The sequence below is a fragment of the Microcebus murinus genome, chromosome 25, assembly GCF_040939455.1.
Source record: "Microcebus murinus isolate Inina chromosome 25, M.murinus_Inina_mat1.0, whole genome shotgun sequence".
Lineage (NCBI taxonomy): Eukaryota > Metazoa > Chordata > Mammalia > Primates > Cheirogaleidae > Microcebus > Microcebus murinus.
The window spans coordinates 21,814,986-21,832,767 of NC_134128.1; the positions used below are offsets into that span (position 1 = coordinate 21,814,986).

At 51.0% G+C, this 17,782-nt stretch overlaps 1 protein-coding gene and 1 pseudogene across 1 annotated transcript in view; one reads left to right on the forward strand and one right to left on the reverse strand.

Moving 5' to 3' along the window:
- The window catches only part of ITIH5 (inter-alpha-trypsin inhibitor heavy chain 5), a 73,287-nt gene that overhangs the window by 48,684 nt on the left and 6,821 nt on the right, over window positions 1–17,782 (forward strand). Inside the window, exons 8-11 of the mRNA XM_075997483.1 lie at window positions 11,696–11,864; window positions 13,257–13,566; window positions 14,498–15,063; window positions 15,973–16,026. Coding sequence (XP_075853598.1) covers window positions 11,696–11,864; window positions 13,257–13,566; window positions 14,498–15,063; window positions 15,973–16,026 — 1,099 coding nt within the window. The remainder of the gene's footprint in view (window positions 1–11,695; window positions 11,865–13,256; window positions 13,567–14,497; window positions 15,064–15,972; window positions 16,027–17,782) is intronic.
- LOC105858244 (PEST proteolytic signal-containing nuclear protein-like) lies at window positions 3,060–3,798 on the reverse strand (annotated as a pseudogene).

The following is a 17,782-nucleotide window of genomic DNA, read 5'->3' on the forward strand; positions in this document are numbered from 1 at the left end:
GTTCCAATAAAGCTTTATTAAAAACAGACAGCAGTATGGACTTGGGCCCCGGGCCATAGTTTGCTGACCCTTTGTCTAGAGCAGTGACTTATTGGCATGTGACGAGAGGTCATTTCAGTCGACAGTATTTATTGTCGTCTACCGGGCTTCCCTCATCAGAGCATTCCTACTGCAGATGCATGTTTCAGGAACACGTTGCAAAACAGAGATCTGGGACGTGGGGCAGAGAAGAGAAGTCAGTGGGAAAACTGGAGTTTTTGTCTCTGACTCAGACGATGAGGTAATCGATGGCGGACAGAGGGCAGAATGTTTTTTTCCCTAGCCCATCAGTGAAAACTTGCGTCTTTAGTTTCAAGAAAAAAAAATTGCTCTTCAACAATGACAATGCAGATGATTTTAGATAAATTGGAGGTCCTCGTTTTTTAAGAGATTTTTTTTTTTTTTTTGGTCGAGGTAGTTAAGATGTACCCAAACGAGGTCATACTTTTAAAAACGCTGAGCCTCTCTGAATGGAGCCACTATGTGACTGCGGACAAAGAAAAACTCATCGCTACGGAGCTTTGCCTGCTCCTGAGTTTCCTGCTCAGGTTGCAGCCCTGGTGGGAGGGCCTGGGAACATGGCGCCAGGAAACGACAGCCAAGCCCGGCTCGGCCCATTTCTGGTCTCCTAATTTTACACGCAAGGCTCCAAAATTTTTTTCTGTAAAGGGATAGATAGAGGCTGAAAGGAAACTTTGCTACAAGCAACAACCAGATAAACACTGCAAGTCAAAGAAAATTAAGTGAGATAACAAACGGGGAAGTGCTTATCAGAGTGTCAGAGAGCTTTGTCACTCCTGGGCTTGCAAAGCCCCCCGGGGCTGATTGAATTGCAACTGGGGACGTTGGATTCCTGATAGCACAGGTGCCGCCTTCCCTTGTTCGGGACACCGGACTCTCCCTCAGGTTCCCAGTCTTGGCTTTGACTCTAGACTTCAGATTCTCCAAGAATGAAACAAATACTGGTTATCTGCTGGGGGAGAGCTGCTGGGGCGTACAAAGATAGGCGAGACAGAGCCGGTTCTCTCGAGAAGCCCAGAGGAGAGGAGGAAGTTGCACGCAAAGAGCTCCCTGCGGTAGAGACGTTATGCGAGGTCACGCCGTTGCACGGTGGGGTGGTGATCGGTTCCTTCCCAGGGTTGGAGGGTGCAGGGCTGATGGATGCTTCTCAGAGGAGGGCGTCTGGAGTGAGTCTGGAAGGTCTCTTAGAAGTTAGTTGAGGGGTGGCACAAGAAGGGGGAGGAGAGGATTGGAGCAGAGAGAGAGAGAGATGTATAGCGTGTGCAAAAGCAAGAGGAAATGTATGTACAAGAAGGGCGTCAACTACCGTGTTTCCCTGAAAATAAGACAGGGTCTTATATTTATTTTTTCCTCAAGAAGACACCCTAGGGCTTATTTTTTTTAAGTAAGGTACAACAATCTACATTGATTCAAATAGAGTGAAGTCATCTTCTTCTAAAACATCATCATCACTCTCCAAACCCCGAATCCCATCCTGAATTTCTTGCGACTCTATTTCCTTTACAACCACTGGCCCCGATCTCTCATGCCGAGCAACAGAGCTCTCGTGGGGCAGATGAGAAGGGCTGCTCGAGTTCTTTCCTGCTCCTCGACGACACGCATGGGTTGTGCAGACGCGCTGCGCAGCCACGCCCGTCACTACAACTAGGTCTTATTTTCGGGGTGGGGCTTCTATTGCACAAATGCTCAGAAATCCTGCTAGGGCTTATTTTATGGGTAGGTCTTATTTTCAGGGAAACACAGTATAAGGTTTCACTTAGACCTCTTTCCCTGTAGAGCTGCCGTAGACCCTCTGGCTGTCCCGGTCCTGTTTAGTGCAAATAAGGAAGACAAGAAAAAGTAACCACAGGGTCCTCCCCAGTCCCCAATAATCAGTGAAGTTCACCCAGTTTTATAAGCCTTTCCCTCCTGCAATAAAAATCTCACCTCAAGCAAGTCTGGGAAGAGACACAGGGATGGTGTCGTCATGCTCCCTGCCTGGTGCAGTGTGGCTCCTCTTCCTCTACATACTTTCTCGTATATACAAACGACATTTGTTGATACACTGTGTTTACTTCCCACATAACTGTTCCGTGATTTTTACACGGAGCATGGCTTTTTCCCCAGCCTCTCCATACTTTTGTGTTTTATGTTCTTAATGTTTTGTCAAGCAAAATCTCTGGGAATTTGTAGAGTAAGAGGCAGAGGGTGGATGGACCTGAGCCCGGGGGGCAGGCATCACGGGAACTCGGGCTGGAGGGAGGATCCAGCGGGTCAAGGGCAGGCAGAGAGTCGGACGCCAAAATATCTGTAGAGTGAAACAGGCGGGACTCCGGAATCCAAACACACAGCCGGGAAATATAAACTTTAGAATCTAGACCAAGGCACTGGAGACTTGGAACTGCATCATTTTAGCCAGAAGCTCATCAGCACAGCGGGTGGGGGTCACCAGGTGCTCGGAGATCTGTAGACGCAGGTGAGCTTCACCTGGTCAGCATCCTTCGCACCTGGGCGTGACCACCTGGACCCTGCAGGGGCAGGTGGCTGTGATCTCGGGAAGGCTCCCAGGGCCACGTGACAAGGCTGTATTCTTGGCAGAGCGAGAGGTATAGAACCGATCATGGACATCTCTCCTCGCAAGTGCTAGCCTTCCACGTGGAGAGAAATGGGGGGAAAAAAACCTGTTTGGCGCCTGTTGTCATTTTATTTTATTTTTTTATTTTTATTATTATTATTTTTTTTTACCATTTCTGATTTCTTTATTGTCTGTAACCTTTGGAAACTAATCACATGACACTACAAAATTAGCAAATGTCTTGAAATCTGTATATAAAACATAAATTACCTCTAATTTCAAACTCTCATTTATTAGTGTACCACTCAATCTTAAAAAAAAAAAAAATGAAAAAGAAAAAAAAAAAAGCGGCTCCAAAGATAGTCTTATACCATTCTTTAAAAGAGGAAACTGTTCCTTTTAACTTTACACCCACCCCACACCCCGATTTTTCAAAACACATCATTTAATTGTCTTGGTCATGGACATTTCCAAGATGAGATTTCATATTTCGTTCCCATAGCTTCTAGTTATCAGAAAACCCATGCTTTCCTTTATTGAAGGAGTTTGGTCCAGCTGATGTTGGTGTATCCCTTCCAATATTCTTCATCCTCATCTTTGCCTCTGGAGGCATTTCCTCTGGTTCACTATCTTCATTAAAAGCCGCTGCTACTGAAAGAGTTTTTGGAGCAGGAGTTGGAACAGTTTCTTTAGGCTTACTTGATCCAAGCTTGATGGACATGGCCGATGCTTTCTTTGTTGTCTGACGACCTATGGCAGATCCAAACTTGGAGATTCTTTGCAGGCTTTGTTGGGAGGTCTGCAGTTGCTTCTTTGGCTGATCTCTTCTCAGCGCTGCGACTGGAACTCTCCCCTCCACTACTGGAAGACACAGTCTTAGTTTTCACAGGTTTTCCTGCTTCTTCTTCAGGTCCTCCGGTGGCTCCAGCTCGCTGCGACTTTTCAGGCTTCTCCTCTCCCGCCTTCCCGTCCGCCATTTCCCCCGCCTGGGCCCCTGTTGTCATTTTACACGCCAAGTGTGAAAGATAGATGTGCCTGATACACCATAAAGAGTCAAAGAAATTTTACTGGCAAAGAGCTCTTTAGACAAATGCACGGTGACGTTATTAGGTAAATGTTTGACACGCTTGTCATGGCAGAGTCAAAACATCAGGAGCGGATCCGAATGCGAGCAGGAGGGTTGAGACGACACATAGTTGGCTTCTCACGTTGGGATAACGCTATCCAAACACAAAGGCTAATGCGATTTAGTTATGTTTACATCGCAAAAATATTTTAATATCTAAACCTAATCTTTTTTTTTTTTGACGTTAAGCCTGAATTTAACCAGAATTTAAGTCTGTAACAATCGATTTTAGAACCAGCCCTGAAGTGATATTAGTATTTAGCTCTGAACTATAAAGGTGCTCTTTTTTTTTTTTTTTATCTTGCTAGGAAGAAATAACTGTTTTATATTTTTACACAGATTAGGCAAACAGGCATGTGAAGAGGTATTCCAAATCTGAGCTGCATTATTTTCTGCACAGTACTGCATTGGAAGAGCATTTGAAATTAGAATTCAAATAGTATGTGAAATTGTTATTTAAAATAACATATTTTTTTTTGTAGAAGGGACAGGGTTCAAAAAAGCTAAAAAATAAATAAAATAATGTATTTTTAAATGCGAGGAACCCTGTGATTTTGTTTAAGAAATATGCTTTCCATAGTAGTGTGAACATTAAAATGCTGAGTCCAACGAATACAGTGTTTTCTACATTTTACTTCTATGTGGACTTTCAAGTTACTAGATAGTGTCTACTAAAGTGTTTTAACATATTGGAAGAGGTGATGACTTCTATTCCAAATTTTCCATTTATATAAAGAAAGCTTATATTAGGTTCCGCTGTTTCCTCAGAAAGAACATTTTATTTCAGCCAGTAAGAAAAATAGTTTTAGTTTTCTTTCAACAAGACACCCCAAATTTGACAGAGATGTCTTTTTGGTTACAGTCTCTTTCTTTTATTGTAGCTTAGAATTTTTATTTTTAATATAAATTCTACAGTGTTGTTCATTCCAGGAGATATATTTATAGCACGGTAGCAACAAGAAGTAACTAGGGATTTATGCTGGTGTTGGTTTCCTTTATGAGTTTTCACGAACCCTTGAAGTGTTACTTATATGGTTGAGCCTTGAACAAACTGGGGGTTAGGGGTGGCTGGCCCCCTACAAAGTCGATAATCCACATATAACTCTTGACTTCCCCCAAAACTTCACTACTAACAGCCTTCTATTGACTTGAAGCCTTACTGGTAACATAAACAGTTGATTAACACATATTTTATATGTTATGTGTATTACATGTACTGTATTCTTATGATAAAGTAAGCTAGAGAAAAGAAAATGTGATCAAGAAAATCATGGCCAGGCGCGGTGGCTCACACCTGTAATCCCAGCACTCTGGGAGGCCGAGGTGGTTGGATTGCTCAAGGTCAGGAGTTTGAGACCAGCCTGAGCAAGAGCGAGACTCCTTTGCTACTAAAAATAGAAAGAAATTAATGAGCCAACTAAAAATATATAGAAAAAATTAGCCGGGCATGGTGGTGCATGCCTGTAGTCCCAGCTACTCGGGAGGCTGAGGCAGGAGGATCGCTTGAGCCCAGGAGTTTGAGGTTGCTGTGAGCTAGGCTGACGCCACGGCACTCACTCTAGCCTGGGCAACAGAGTGAGACTCTGCCTCAAAAAAATAAAATAAAATAAAATAATAAAATCATAAGGAAAAAAGAATATATTTACTATCCATTACGTGGAAGCAGATCTTCATCTTTGTCATGTTCACGTCAAGTAGGCTGAGGGAGGGGGGGGAAGGGTTGATCTTGCATGCAATTGGACCCACGCAGTTCAGACCTGTTGTTTGAGAGTCAACTCTACTGTAGTCAGTGGACTAGCATTATTTCTTTTAATGTTTTGGTTGGTTTCTTCTCTGAACCCAAATTGTTGTTAGATTTTTTTTTTTTTTATTAAGGGCAACGATGACGTAAACACAAATATATTATGGAGACATGGCCTTTATCACTCAATGTAATCGCCTTCCTCCTAAAGTTGGGATAAACAACAACAAAAAAAATCTGGTCGCTGGATGTGCCAGTCGTGGTAAGATCTCAGAGAACTCTCCTGCAAGTCGTGGATAGACCGGCAGGCTGTCATAGAAGTTTATGCTGCCCTTTGTGCAGAATAAGTCTTTATGATCTTGCAACGCCACTCGGTCTTGAAACTCTCCCACGGAGGTGAAGCTGGTACCCGCGGACCGGCCACACCCGCCGGCGAGTCACGGTTACTCTGGTGTCAGCTGTGAGTGTGACTCCAAGGTGACCCAGGACCCCGCCGTCTACAGGTGTCTGTGGGGTGCAGAGAGGGGCGACAGATCTGAGGCCGGGCTGGTGCACGTTCCTTCTCCTCACTTCAGGGTGAGACACACAGTTGAAGGCTGCAGTGAGCATCTGTCGCTGCAAACTTTCCTGGAGTCCGGACGGTTTTTCTTATTTCTGTCTGTCCACTCGGGTGGCCATACCGCCAGCCAGGGAGGGGCAGGGGTCCTGGGCTCCGAGACCCTCCTGCCTGCTGGATCGGGGAGGACTCACAGGGACACAGAAGGACGGTGAGGACGTGCTGTCCCCTCCCCTCTGTGTCCGCTGTCTGCCCTCCTTCGGAAAGGTGAGGGACTGTCCTGCAATCACCGTCTTGGGCACGTTCCGTTGTCCAGCATTACCTCGGGGCTCTTCTCACGAGATGTGTTTCCTGACCACGATTCTCTCCCGTGCCCCGCTTCAGCCTTTAGAAGGCCTTTGATTTCTTGGTTTCCTCGTTGGAAGCTGTCGGTCTTAGATCTTCCTCCGGGGCTCATTCAAGAGGACCGTGTGGACGACCCACTTCCCGTGAAGAAAGTGCCAGCTCCTTGGAAAGCATCTTAGAGGGGTCATGGCACGGACCACTCAGGAGAACAGCCCGGTCGCTGTGCTCGAAGCACAGGATGGCCAATACCCAGATCCCTTGAACTCGGATTCACCTATGATGTCACTGGCTCCCCTCGCCTGACGCCCGACGACCGAGGGTGCCTGATACAAAAGCCTTTTTGTGTCAGCGTCGGTTCGCAGCTGGCTCTTGCCTGGGCTCCGCTGGCTTCTCCCCGAGGGTCTTGTTAGATGACGCTTGGCCACCACTTGGGGAGGGGTCGCTGGTCGCTGACGCCATGGCGGCTCCTTTGAGGGCTGGGCCGGGAGCCTGGGGTTGTCCGGGCCCAGTTTTCTAGGGAAGACGGAGAGAGAGGACGGGAAGGGAGGGATCCGTCCTTGTTCCTGGTGCAATATGTTTTTTTTTTTGTTTGTTTGTTTTCTCCCTTTGTTGCCCAGGCTAGAGTGAGTGCCGTGGTGTCAGCCTAGCTCACAGCAACCTCAAACTCCTGGGCTCAAGCAATCCTCCTGCCTCAGCCTCCCAAGTAGCTGGGACTACAGGCATGTGCCACCATGCCCGGCTCATTTTTTTTATATATGTTTTTAGTTGGCCAATTAATTTCTTTCTATGTATAGTAGGGACGGGCGTCTCGCTCTTGCTCAGGCTGGTTTCGAATTCCTGACCTTGAGCCATCCTCCCGCCTCGGCCTCCCCGAGTGCTAGGATTACAGGCGTGAGCCACCTCGCCCGGCCCCTGGTGCAACCTCCTGCGGGGCCACAGTGCACGGGACAGAGCTGCCCGCCTGGACACTCCTGTCCTCGGACGTGTGACACGAAAGGAGGCCGTGTGTCCGGAGGCCCAGCTCGACCTTCTACAGACACCGACAGAAGGGATCGTCTCATTTTCCTCCCCGAAGACCCGCTGGGACAAGAGGGACCAACGCCAGCCAGGTCGAATGGATGGAGAGAATCTTGAGTTTACTCTTATTTATTTATGTCCCGCCTGCGCCTGGAAGAATTTAAAATAGAGATTAAACGACTTACTCGGTAGTAAATCCAAGGCAGAGCCCGGAACGAGCCTTCTAAGGCCGTGCTTTTCTTTTTTTTTTTTGAGACAGAGTCTCGCTTTGTTGCCCAGGCTAGAGTGAGTGCCGTGGCGTCAGCCTAGCTCACAGCAACCTCAAACTCCTGGACTCAAGCGATCCTCCTGCCTCAGCCTCCCGAGTAGCTGGGACTACAGGCATGCGCCACCATGCCCGGCTAATTTTTTGTATATATATATTAGTTGGCCAATTAATTTCTTTCTATTTATAGTAGAGACGGGGTCTCGCTCTTGCTCAGGCTGGTTTCGAACTCCTGACCTCGAGCAATCCGCCCACCTCGGCCTCCCAGAGAGCTAGGATTACAGGCGTGAGCCACCGCGCCCGGCCAGGCCGTGCTTTTTTAAAGAAACACTTTTTTTCTTCTGTCGACCCAAGGAAAGTACACATAAGAAGAGGGATTCACCACCACGACACAGTTTTAAGCAGAGAGGAATCTCTATGCTTTGTGATTCTAAATAACTGGGATTGGAAGGAATCTTGTCCGACGCCTGCAGCCGGGCCCGGGCACTTCCTCGCTGCCCAGATATTCAGAAACAGAGCTTTTCCGTGCGTGGTGTCTGCATCCCTTTTAAGAAAAATCTCCCTTGGGTCCAAACACAATCTGGAATTTTCTAAAGATCTCTCCTGCTGTCGCCTGTGGATGGAAACTGTGTGTAGCCCGTGAGCTCACAGATTTCACGTGTTCATTTTATCATACGGGTCTCCAAGGGAGACTTTCCCATAGGCTTCTGGGGTTACCTACTAACAGATTGATTTGGGGGGGGCATGATTACGCCTCGTTGCGTGTTTTGGGGGTACCCGTCTCGAGCAGGGTGGCCTCTTTGCAGCGTGGAGGGGCGCTGGAGGGAGCGTTGAGGACGGGGCGGGGAGGAAAAATCCAGGGGACAGGGGGCGTCCCGGGGTGTCCAGGCGGGAAGGGTGTCGGCGGGCGGGTGGCCACCAGCCTGGTCCGTCCCCTGCACTGGTAGGGGGGCTCTGCAGCTCTTCCTGGGCACGTTGCAGCATCTCAGACTCGGGAGGGACCCTGGCGGGCACCTAGTCCAGCCCCTCCAGGGGTGACCTCTTGGCTTCGGGGCAGTTCAGGCCTCCGGACAGGCTTCCTTCCATGTCCTCCGTCTCTGACCTACCCGGGACGAGCTCACCCCGCGCTCCGGACCGAGCCCGGGTTTCTGTCTGTCGCGGGCATTGGAACACGGCGTGCAGGAGGCGGGGCTGCAGGCGCTGGCCGGTGCACGCCTGTGTGGACGCCCACCTTCCCCACCCCCCCCAGCCCTCTGGGGGTGCAGGGCTCTGTGTGGGCAGCCCAGGGACCGGCCAGTCAGGGGTTAACGGCAGCTGGTAGCTGTAGGAAGCAGCAGCAGCAGCGACTTCTGGTGGCCCCTCTGGGACCAGGGCGGGAGACCGTCCAGGGCTCTCCCAGCCAGCAGGGACAGGGCGGCTGCCGCCCGCCCGCCTTCCCGGGTGCACGTGAGGACAAGGCACAGCTGCGACCTTACAAGGTCATACGGAGCCTCGGGCTGCTGAGCCGGGGGAGGAGGGGGACCGCACCGCCCTTCATAGAGCAGCAAGCCCGTCACCACGGGGGAAAAACACCAGCACAGGAGCCAGCCGTCCCCCCGGGGGTCCTCAGCGCGCTATTTAAGGATCCCTGAGGATGCCGGCAGCTAACAGGCCTGGCTCTGCGACATGGGTCCCCTGCCCCATGCCCCGCCCTGCAGCCTGGCTGCTGGCGTGACCATCGATCTGAGTTACTGGGCACTGCCGCAGCTTGTCCATGGCTTCCTGGGCGTCATCTGTCCCTCAGTGGCATCTGTCCAGGTCGCCCGGGACGGGCTGTGTCCCCTCTCTCACATCCTTTGCAACAGCAGGACCAGTCCCCATCTCTGTCTGTCCTAGTGTCTCTTTGTCCATCTGCCTCTCTCACTTGTTTTCTAATGCAACAGACGTTTACTGAAAGCCCACTCGGCGCAAAAAATCACGTGGGGAGGGCGGGGAAGGCCAGGGGAACAGCTGTTCCGAGGAGCCCCCTCCCAAGCGTGGCAGAGAGAGGATTTACTCACCACCCACGTACTCAGGAAATGTTTATCAAGCGTCTCTTACGTGCCAGGCACCGCTGAGCATTGACTATGGAATACAGAATAATGGAATAAAGTACAGGGGCCGGGCACGGTGGCTCACGCCTGTCATCCTAGCACTCTGGTAGGCCGAGGCGGGAGGATCGCTCAAGGTCAGGAGTTCGAGACCAGCCTGAGCAAGAGCGAGGCCCCGTCTCTATTAAAAATAGAAACAAATTAATCGGCCAACTGAAAATATATAGAAAAAAATCAGCCAGGCAGGGTCGTGCATGCCTGTAGTCCCAGCTACTCGGGAGGCTGAGGCAGGAGGATGGCTTGAGCCCAGGAGTTGGAGGCTGCTATGAGCGAGGCTGACGCCACGGCACTCTAGCCCAGGCAACAGAGTGAGACTCTGTCTCAAACAAACAAAAAAGATAGAGTATAGGGCATTAAATATAGAATAGTAAAACAGAACATGCTCCTGCCCTGAGGGGCGTGGCGTGGACAAGGGCAGGACAGCCCAGGCACAGAGGAGAGTGACTGTTCATTCCCTGTGTCCGGGCAGTGAAGGGAAGGTCGGGGTGGGCGGTGGGGCGGGCAGGGCTCTCTTGGGACAGAACGAGTGAGCCCAGCGCATCAGGAGGAGAAGGGACAGCAGCAGCGGTGTGGGTGGCGAGGAAGGGCATTTTGGGGGAAGGGAATGGCAGATGCAAAGTCCCCTCGCTGGGAGGGAGCGTGCAGAGGCAATGGGGTGCCATAGCGGGCGGGCGGAGCCACTGCCTGTCTTCACAGCCGAGCTGGGCACGTCCTCACCCAGGAGGGACAGGCCTGGGGCCCCCAGAAGGGACCATGGTTCAGGGACAGGTGAGGAAAGAGGGTGGGGGCTTGTGCCGCGGGAGGCAGTCCTGCAAAAAGCAGGGTGTCGTTTAGGGAGGCCGGGTGCCCCAGGAAATGAGGCTTTAGAGTCTGCAGTGGGGGCTCGAACAGCAGGAAACAAAGCCAGAAAGTTCCACCGGGATCACTCATGGTTATGGAGGATCTTGTATCCGAAAAGCATTTGAACTTTTCTGCTGAGGGCAGCAAAGAGCCGGTGGAGGTTTTTTTTGTTTTGTTTTGTTTTGTTTTTAAGAGCAGAAGGTTGAAAAATCTAACTCTGGCAGCAACGAGGGGACGTGCGGAGTCCTCCCCCAAAAGTGCAAGCCCTTTGTCGCTCCAGCTCCATTTTTGGGAATGCGTCCGAAGGCAAGAGCCCCGGGCAGAGGATGGCTGAATGACAAGCTCACAGCAGCGCTGCTCACACACTCAAGACATTAAAGCGGGGGGTGTGTGCACGCCCTGCAGCTGTCAGAGTGTGGCGAGCGTTTATCTGCCGAATGAAAACCGCGTACGATGCAGTACACGAAAACAACTCTGCAGCGAGGTCTACAGAGTATCTGCTCACGCTTCTTCTTTTTTTTAAGACAGAGTCTCACTCTGTAGCTCGGGCTAGAATGAGTGCCGTGGCGTCAGCCTAGCTCACAGCAACCTCAAACTTCTGGGCTCAAGCGATCCTCCTGCCTCAGCCTCCCAAGTAGCTGGGACTACAGGCATGCGCCCCATGCGCGGCTGATTTTTTCTATATATTTTTAGTTGGCCAATTAATTTCTTTGTAATTTTAGTAGAGACAGGGGTCTCGCTCTTGCTCAAGCTGGTCTCACACTCCTGACCTTGAGCAATCCGCCCGCCTCGGCCTCCCAGAGTGTTAGGATGACGGGAGTGAGCCACCGTGCCCGGCCTCCTGTATTATTATATTAAACACTTGTTCATATCTTGTATACAACTGTTGACATGTTTATACCATTTTTTGTTCCCAGTGAGGTGACAAGTTCCTTGACATTCAGCCAAGTTCCTTTTACTGCGCACGTAGGCATTGAACTTGAACCCTGAGATTGTTCGAGGACGGGGACAAGTGCACTAACGTGACTGGCTGTGACCGGTTCTGGTTTTGTGTTTGCCCAGACCAAGGACGCGCTCTTCACCATCCTCCACGACCTCCGACCCCAGGACCGCTTCAGCATCATTGGGTTTTCCAACCGGATCAAGGTGTGGAAGGACCACCTGATACCAGTCACCCCGGACAACATCAGGGATGGCAAAGTCTACATTCACCACATGTCCCCCAGTGGAGGTACAAACGGCTCCTTCTTTTCCTATTAGCTTCGACGTGATAAGAAACTTATTATTATTATTTTTTTTTTGGCCGGGAGTGGAGGATCTGAAAGCCGAAGCTGATGACGGGGAAGGAGGTGGCAGGCCAGACCTTTCCCAGCAGCTCAGGTTTCCCTGGACACCAGCTCTGTAAATTCTCCACCCATGGCTCCCAGAGTCGGTCCATCATGGGGGGAGAATCCCTGAGAGGTGGTTGGAGACCCTCCTGGTTGCCTCTCGGATCCTGTTACAAAACGCTCTGGAGTCACAAGAACAAAGCTGGTTTTGTTTTGTTTTTGAGCCAGAGTCTCACTCTGTTGCCCAGGCTAGAGTGAGTGCCGTGGCGTCAGCCTAGCTCACAGCAACCTCAAACTTCTGGGCTCAAGCCATCCTCCTGCCTCAGCCTCCCGAGTAGCTGGGACTACAGGCATGCGCCACCATGCCCGACTCATTTGTTCTATGTATTTTTATTTTATTTATTTATTTTTTTTTTCTTTAAAGCAATGTGGAGATGGGACTATGTATTTTTAGTTGGCCAATTAATTTATTTCTATTTTTTTGGTAGGGACGGGAGTCTCACTCTTGCTCAGGCTGGTTTCGAACTCTTGAGCTCCAACAATCCGCCTGCCTCGGCCTCCCAGAGTGCTAGGATGACAGGTGTGAGCCACCATGCCTGGCCACTTTTGCTCTTTTTAAAAGCCCTTCTCAGGAAATGGGATGGAAATCATCGATGCTAAGGCAGTGAAGATTTCTAAGCTAACGTATCATCACATACCTTCCAGAGGAGGTTGTTTTGCAGTGGGTTAGTCCTGAGTCATTTATTTATATTTATTTATTTATTTATTTTTGAGACAGAGTCTCACTCTGTTGCCTGGGCTAGAGTGCATGGCGTCAGCCTAGCTCACAGCAACCTCCAACTCCTGGGCTCAAGCGATCCTCCTGCCTCAGCCTCCCGAGTAGCTGGGACTACAGGCATGCGCCACCATGCCTGGCTCATTTTTTCTATATACTTTTAGTTGGCCAATTAATTTCTCTCTATTTTTTTTTTTAGTAGAGGCGAGGTTCTCGCTCTTGCTCAGGCTGGTCTCGAACTCCTGACCTTGAGCGATCCTCCCGCCTCGGCCTCCCAGAGTGCCAGGATGACAGGCGTGAGCCACCTTGCCCGGCCCGTTTATGTTTATTTAGCAAGCACTTGCCAAGTCTCTGGACGGAGGGGGCACGACCTGGGCTCACCGCATGCATGCAGGCGGTTCCTCCCCCCGCCCCACATCTCCCTCTCGCTAGCGGGTGAACGGTTGCGTGTTCTCCGGAGCCGCGCAGGGCCAGCAGGTGCGCGCGGAGGCGTGAGCTGTGCCGCGCTGGTGTCCCGCAGGCACGGACATCAACGGGGCCCTGCAGAGGGCCATCGCGCTGCTCGGCGACTACGTGGCCCGGGAGGACATGGAGGCCCGCAGCGTGTCGCTGGTCGTCTTCCTGACGGACGGGAAGCCCACCGTGGGCGAGACCCACACCCTCACCATCCTCAACAACACGCGGGCGGCAGCCCGGGGCCGCGTCTGCATCTTCACCGTGGGCATCGGCGACGACGTGGACTTCAGGCTGCTGGAGAAGCTGTCGCTGGAGAACTGCGGGCTCACACGGCGCGTGCGGGAGGAGGAGGACGCCGGCGCGCAGCTCATCGGGTCTGTGGTCTGCGTCTCGGGGCCACCAGGGGCTGTCCCAGGGTAGGGTTCAGCGGGAGGCCCAGGCAGGAGGATGCTTTGCCGCCCCGGAACCTCCTCGCGTCTGCCGGAAATGATCGCGCCGCGTTGCGCCGGGAGACGTCGGGATGTGTTGTCTTTTTTTTTTGAGACAGAGTCTCACTCTGTTGCCCGGGCTAGAGCGAGTGCCGTGGCATCAGCCTGGCTCACAGCAACCTCAAACTCCTGGGCTCAAGCGATCCTCCTGCCTCAGCCTCCCGAGTAGCTGGGACGACAGGCATGCACCACCGTGCCCGGCTAACTAATTTTTTCCATATATATTTTTAGTTGGCCAATTAATTTCTTTCTGTTTTTAGTAGAGACGGGGGTCTTGCTCTTGCTCAGGCTGGTTTCGAACTCCTGACCTCGAGCGATCCTCCCGCCTGGGCCTCCCAGAGTGCTGGGATGACAGGCGTGAGCCACCGCGCCGGGCCAGGATGTGTTTTTGAAACCGGGCAGAGCTGGGTCCCAATTGTGGCCCTGCTCTGTGGCTTTAGGCGAGATTTTAAGTCTGTTTGTGGCTTAGTTTTCTCATGTATAAATAATGAGGGTTACGGTGGGTCGGCAGAGCTTAGTGGACAAACCTGCATAAAGTGTCGGCAGGATGGCCATCACATTAAGTGCCCGACGGGCTCCTGTGGTTATAATTGTGTTCTTGACATTTCAAGGCATTTTTCTAGTAAGTTCTTGTTTAGTCTGCCCTTTGAAGTAGGTTAGAGAGGGAGTGTAGTTAAAAGACCTTTTTTTTGTGGGGCGGGGGGTGGACGAAGTCTCACTGTGTTGTCCGGGCCGGAGTGCCCTGATCCCCTCTCTCTCCCTCTCTCCCTCCCTCTCTCTCTCTCTCTCTCTCTCTCTCTCTGTTCCACTGCTGCAGGTTCTACGACGAGATCAGGACTCCTCTCCTCTCCGACATCCGCGTGGATTACCCGGCCAGCGCGGTGGAGCAGGCCACCAAAACCCTGTTCCCCAACTACTTCAACGGCTCGGAGATCGTGGTGGCCGGGAAGCTGGTGGACAGGCAGCTGGACCAGCTGCACGTGGAGGTCACGGCCAGCAACAGCAAGAAATTCGTCATCCTCAAGACGGACGTGCCCGTGGGGCCCCAGGCGGCGGGGGGTCACCCCGCCGGGAGCCCGGGGCCCAGAGGCGACGGTGGGGCGGAGGACCCCAACCCCCTGGAGCGGCTCTGGAGCTACCTGACGGTGAAGGAGCTGCTGAGCTCCTGGCTGCAGAGCAACGACGGGCGGGAGAAGGAGCAGCTGCGGCAGAGGGCCCAGGCGCTGGCCGTGAGCCGGCGCTTCCTCATGCCCTTCACCGCCATGAGGCTCAGGAGGCCCGGCCTTCCCTCGGGCAGCCTGGAGGAGGCCCACGGTGGCGTGTTGGCGGCCGCGGGACCCCAGCCGGTGTTGCAGAGCCTGCGAGGGGCCGGCACGCCGCCAGGTAAGGCGGCTGGCGCTCTTTGCTGCAAACATCCCGCAGAAACGTGCTCCCCGCGGCCCGGCTGCGGGCTGGCCGGGGACCGGCTTTGAGAAGCGGGCGCTTGAACCCATGCAGGTGCCTCGAGCTTTTGTCTCTGAGAGGGACACAGTTCTGCTCGTGCAACGTGACGTGAGATAGCGGGCGTCTTCATAGAAACGAAGGACCTTTAGGTTGTTCTTTAATTGAATGCCTATGCCAAATACAAAAATACTTCGAAATGCAAAGTGTTTCAAAGCCGGGTGCTTTGGACACTAGATACAGACACTGGGTTATAACTCTTTTTTTTTTTTTTTTTTTTTACATTTTTTGTTGTCTTTTGTTTCTATTGTGGTAAAAACCGCCTCACTTGACATTTACCGTCTTCACCGTTTTTGAGTGCACGGTTCAATGCCCGTTGAGTAGTGTTAAGTATATTTGACTTGTGTCGCGATAGATCTCTAGCACTCCTTCATCTTGCAAATCTGAAACTCTGCACCCAGGAAAAAAAACTCCCCATTTCTCCCTCCCCCTATTACTGCATCTTAAGTGCGATAAAGTGTTTCTCGTTATTATATATACACACAAATCCAAGGAAAGAAGAATATGATCTAATTTATAAAAGAATAATGAATCCTGCACATTTTACTGCCCCCGCTTGTGTGCTTTGAGGCCAACCTCCCTCTTTTGAGATAGATGAGGTTTTGAAGAGGTTGTTTGATTCTTTAAGTTGCTGCAAATGTATCCGAGGGCTGTATTCACTCATCTCTAGCGGCTCTTGTGTGCCTCTCCCTTCATCCTTTCTCTTCTTTTTTTTTTCACTGACAAGTCTTGCTTCAAAACCCCTTCATCCTTTCTAAGGACTAACAGTGGCATCCTCTTGCTTTGTTTTAGAATCTGCACTGGAGAAACCGTACGAGCCAAGAATTAAAATCTCCAAAACGTCAGGTAAAGAAAAGAGTGTGGTTGTGTGTGGGTTGAGGGTACCAGGGATGTTCAGAGAGTGGGCAACCAGACACCCCCCAAAGCCAGTTAAAATACCAGCTCGTAGGCCGGGCGCGGTGGCTCACGCCTGTAATCCTAGCACTCTGGGAGGCTGAGCTGGGTGGATCGTTTGAGCTCAGGAGTTCGAGACCAGCCTGAGCAAGAGCGAGACCCCGTCTCTACTAAAAATAGAAAATAAGTTAATTGGATAGCTAAAATTATATAGAAAAAATTAGCCGGGCATGGTGGCACATGCCTGTAGTCCCAGCTACTCGGGAGGCTGAGGCAGAAGGATTGCTTGAGCCTAGGAGTTGGAGGTTGCTGTGAGCTAGGCTGACGCCAAGGCACTCTAGCCCGGGCAACAGAGTCAGACTCTGTCTCAAAAAAAAAAAAAAAAAAAAACCAGCTCACAGAACCCAGCATCGAGCCAGTGGTGAGTGGCAGATACTAAGAGGCAGGACGGTCACTGGGCCGTCACATAAACACCGTGGAGATAACACAGTCCGGAGGAGGCCCGGCCGGAGCCCTGGTAGAAGGATAGACAGACAGCAAGGACACGTTTTGATCGTCACTGGGTTTAAAAGACATTTGTTTCAGCGATCTGAAGCATGCATGCTTCTAGCCTCTGGTGTTACAGATAAAAAAAATTGGTGCTACAAAAAGCAGTGTCTGGTGTGACCGGTAGGGTTTTTGTTTTTGCTTTTTAATCCTCAGCTTTAGAAGGGGAAGAAAAAATTTGGGGGAAAAAGTCATAAAATTTCCTTTCGCCAACCTGCTGGGATTAAGATAAAAATCCTGAGGAGGAACATAAGAGCCGGGTTTTGTTCCTACAATGTGCGTGTCGTCCTTTGTAAGCCTTTTCGGTCGCCTGTCTGCCGACGGGCGTTCACGCGGAGGTTCATAAACCCGGAGACATCCTAGGGATCAGCTAAGGGGGGTGGAAGCCACACGGTCTCTGGTGGACAGAGTGTAATTCCTTCGAACTCACGCAGGCTTTGTGGAATGCAGGGAAGCCTTCCTCCTGGGTGCTGTCTGGGCTAATGACTTTGGAACCACCCCTCTTTTTTGGGGGCGAGCACTATCTTTCCTTATAAAAGGGTTGGGACTATTTGAGCAGAAATGGTGTGGTATGCTCCCGTAGAAACTCCCAGAAAACAGTCAGATAACGTTACACAGTTGCCTCTGTATCCGTGGGTCTCATATCCGTGGATTCAACCAACCTCAGATGGAAATTGCTCAAGAAAAAGTACTGCATCTCTGCTGCACACGCACAGACTGTTTTCCTTGTCGTTATTCCCCAAACAATACCGCATAATGACTGTTTCCATAGCGTTTACATTGTCTTAAGCATTATAAGTAATCTAGAGGTGATTTAAAGCATTCGGGAGGAGGTGCGAAGCTTATATGCCATTTTATTTTATTATTTTTATTTTAATTTTAAATTTTTATTGTATTTTTTTTAAGCCAGTCAAATTGAGCAGTGGGGCGGGGTTGAATACCAACTTTAGTGACGCTAATGTTAATACGTTCTGAGAACCCACGACCATCGGACCAGCCGGTGATATGCCATTTTATAACAGGGACTTAGAGTCCATGGATTCTGATACCCTCCTGGGCCCTGGGGCCACTCTGCCACACCACCGACAGGTGACTGCAGTCAGACCTAAAGGATGCCAAAAATATGGATGAGAACTTTTATCTCCTCTGGGTGTCTTTTTTT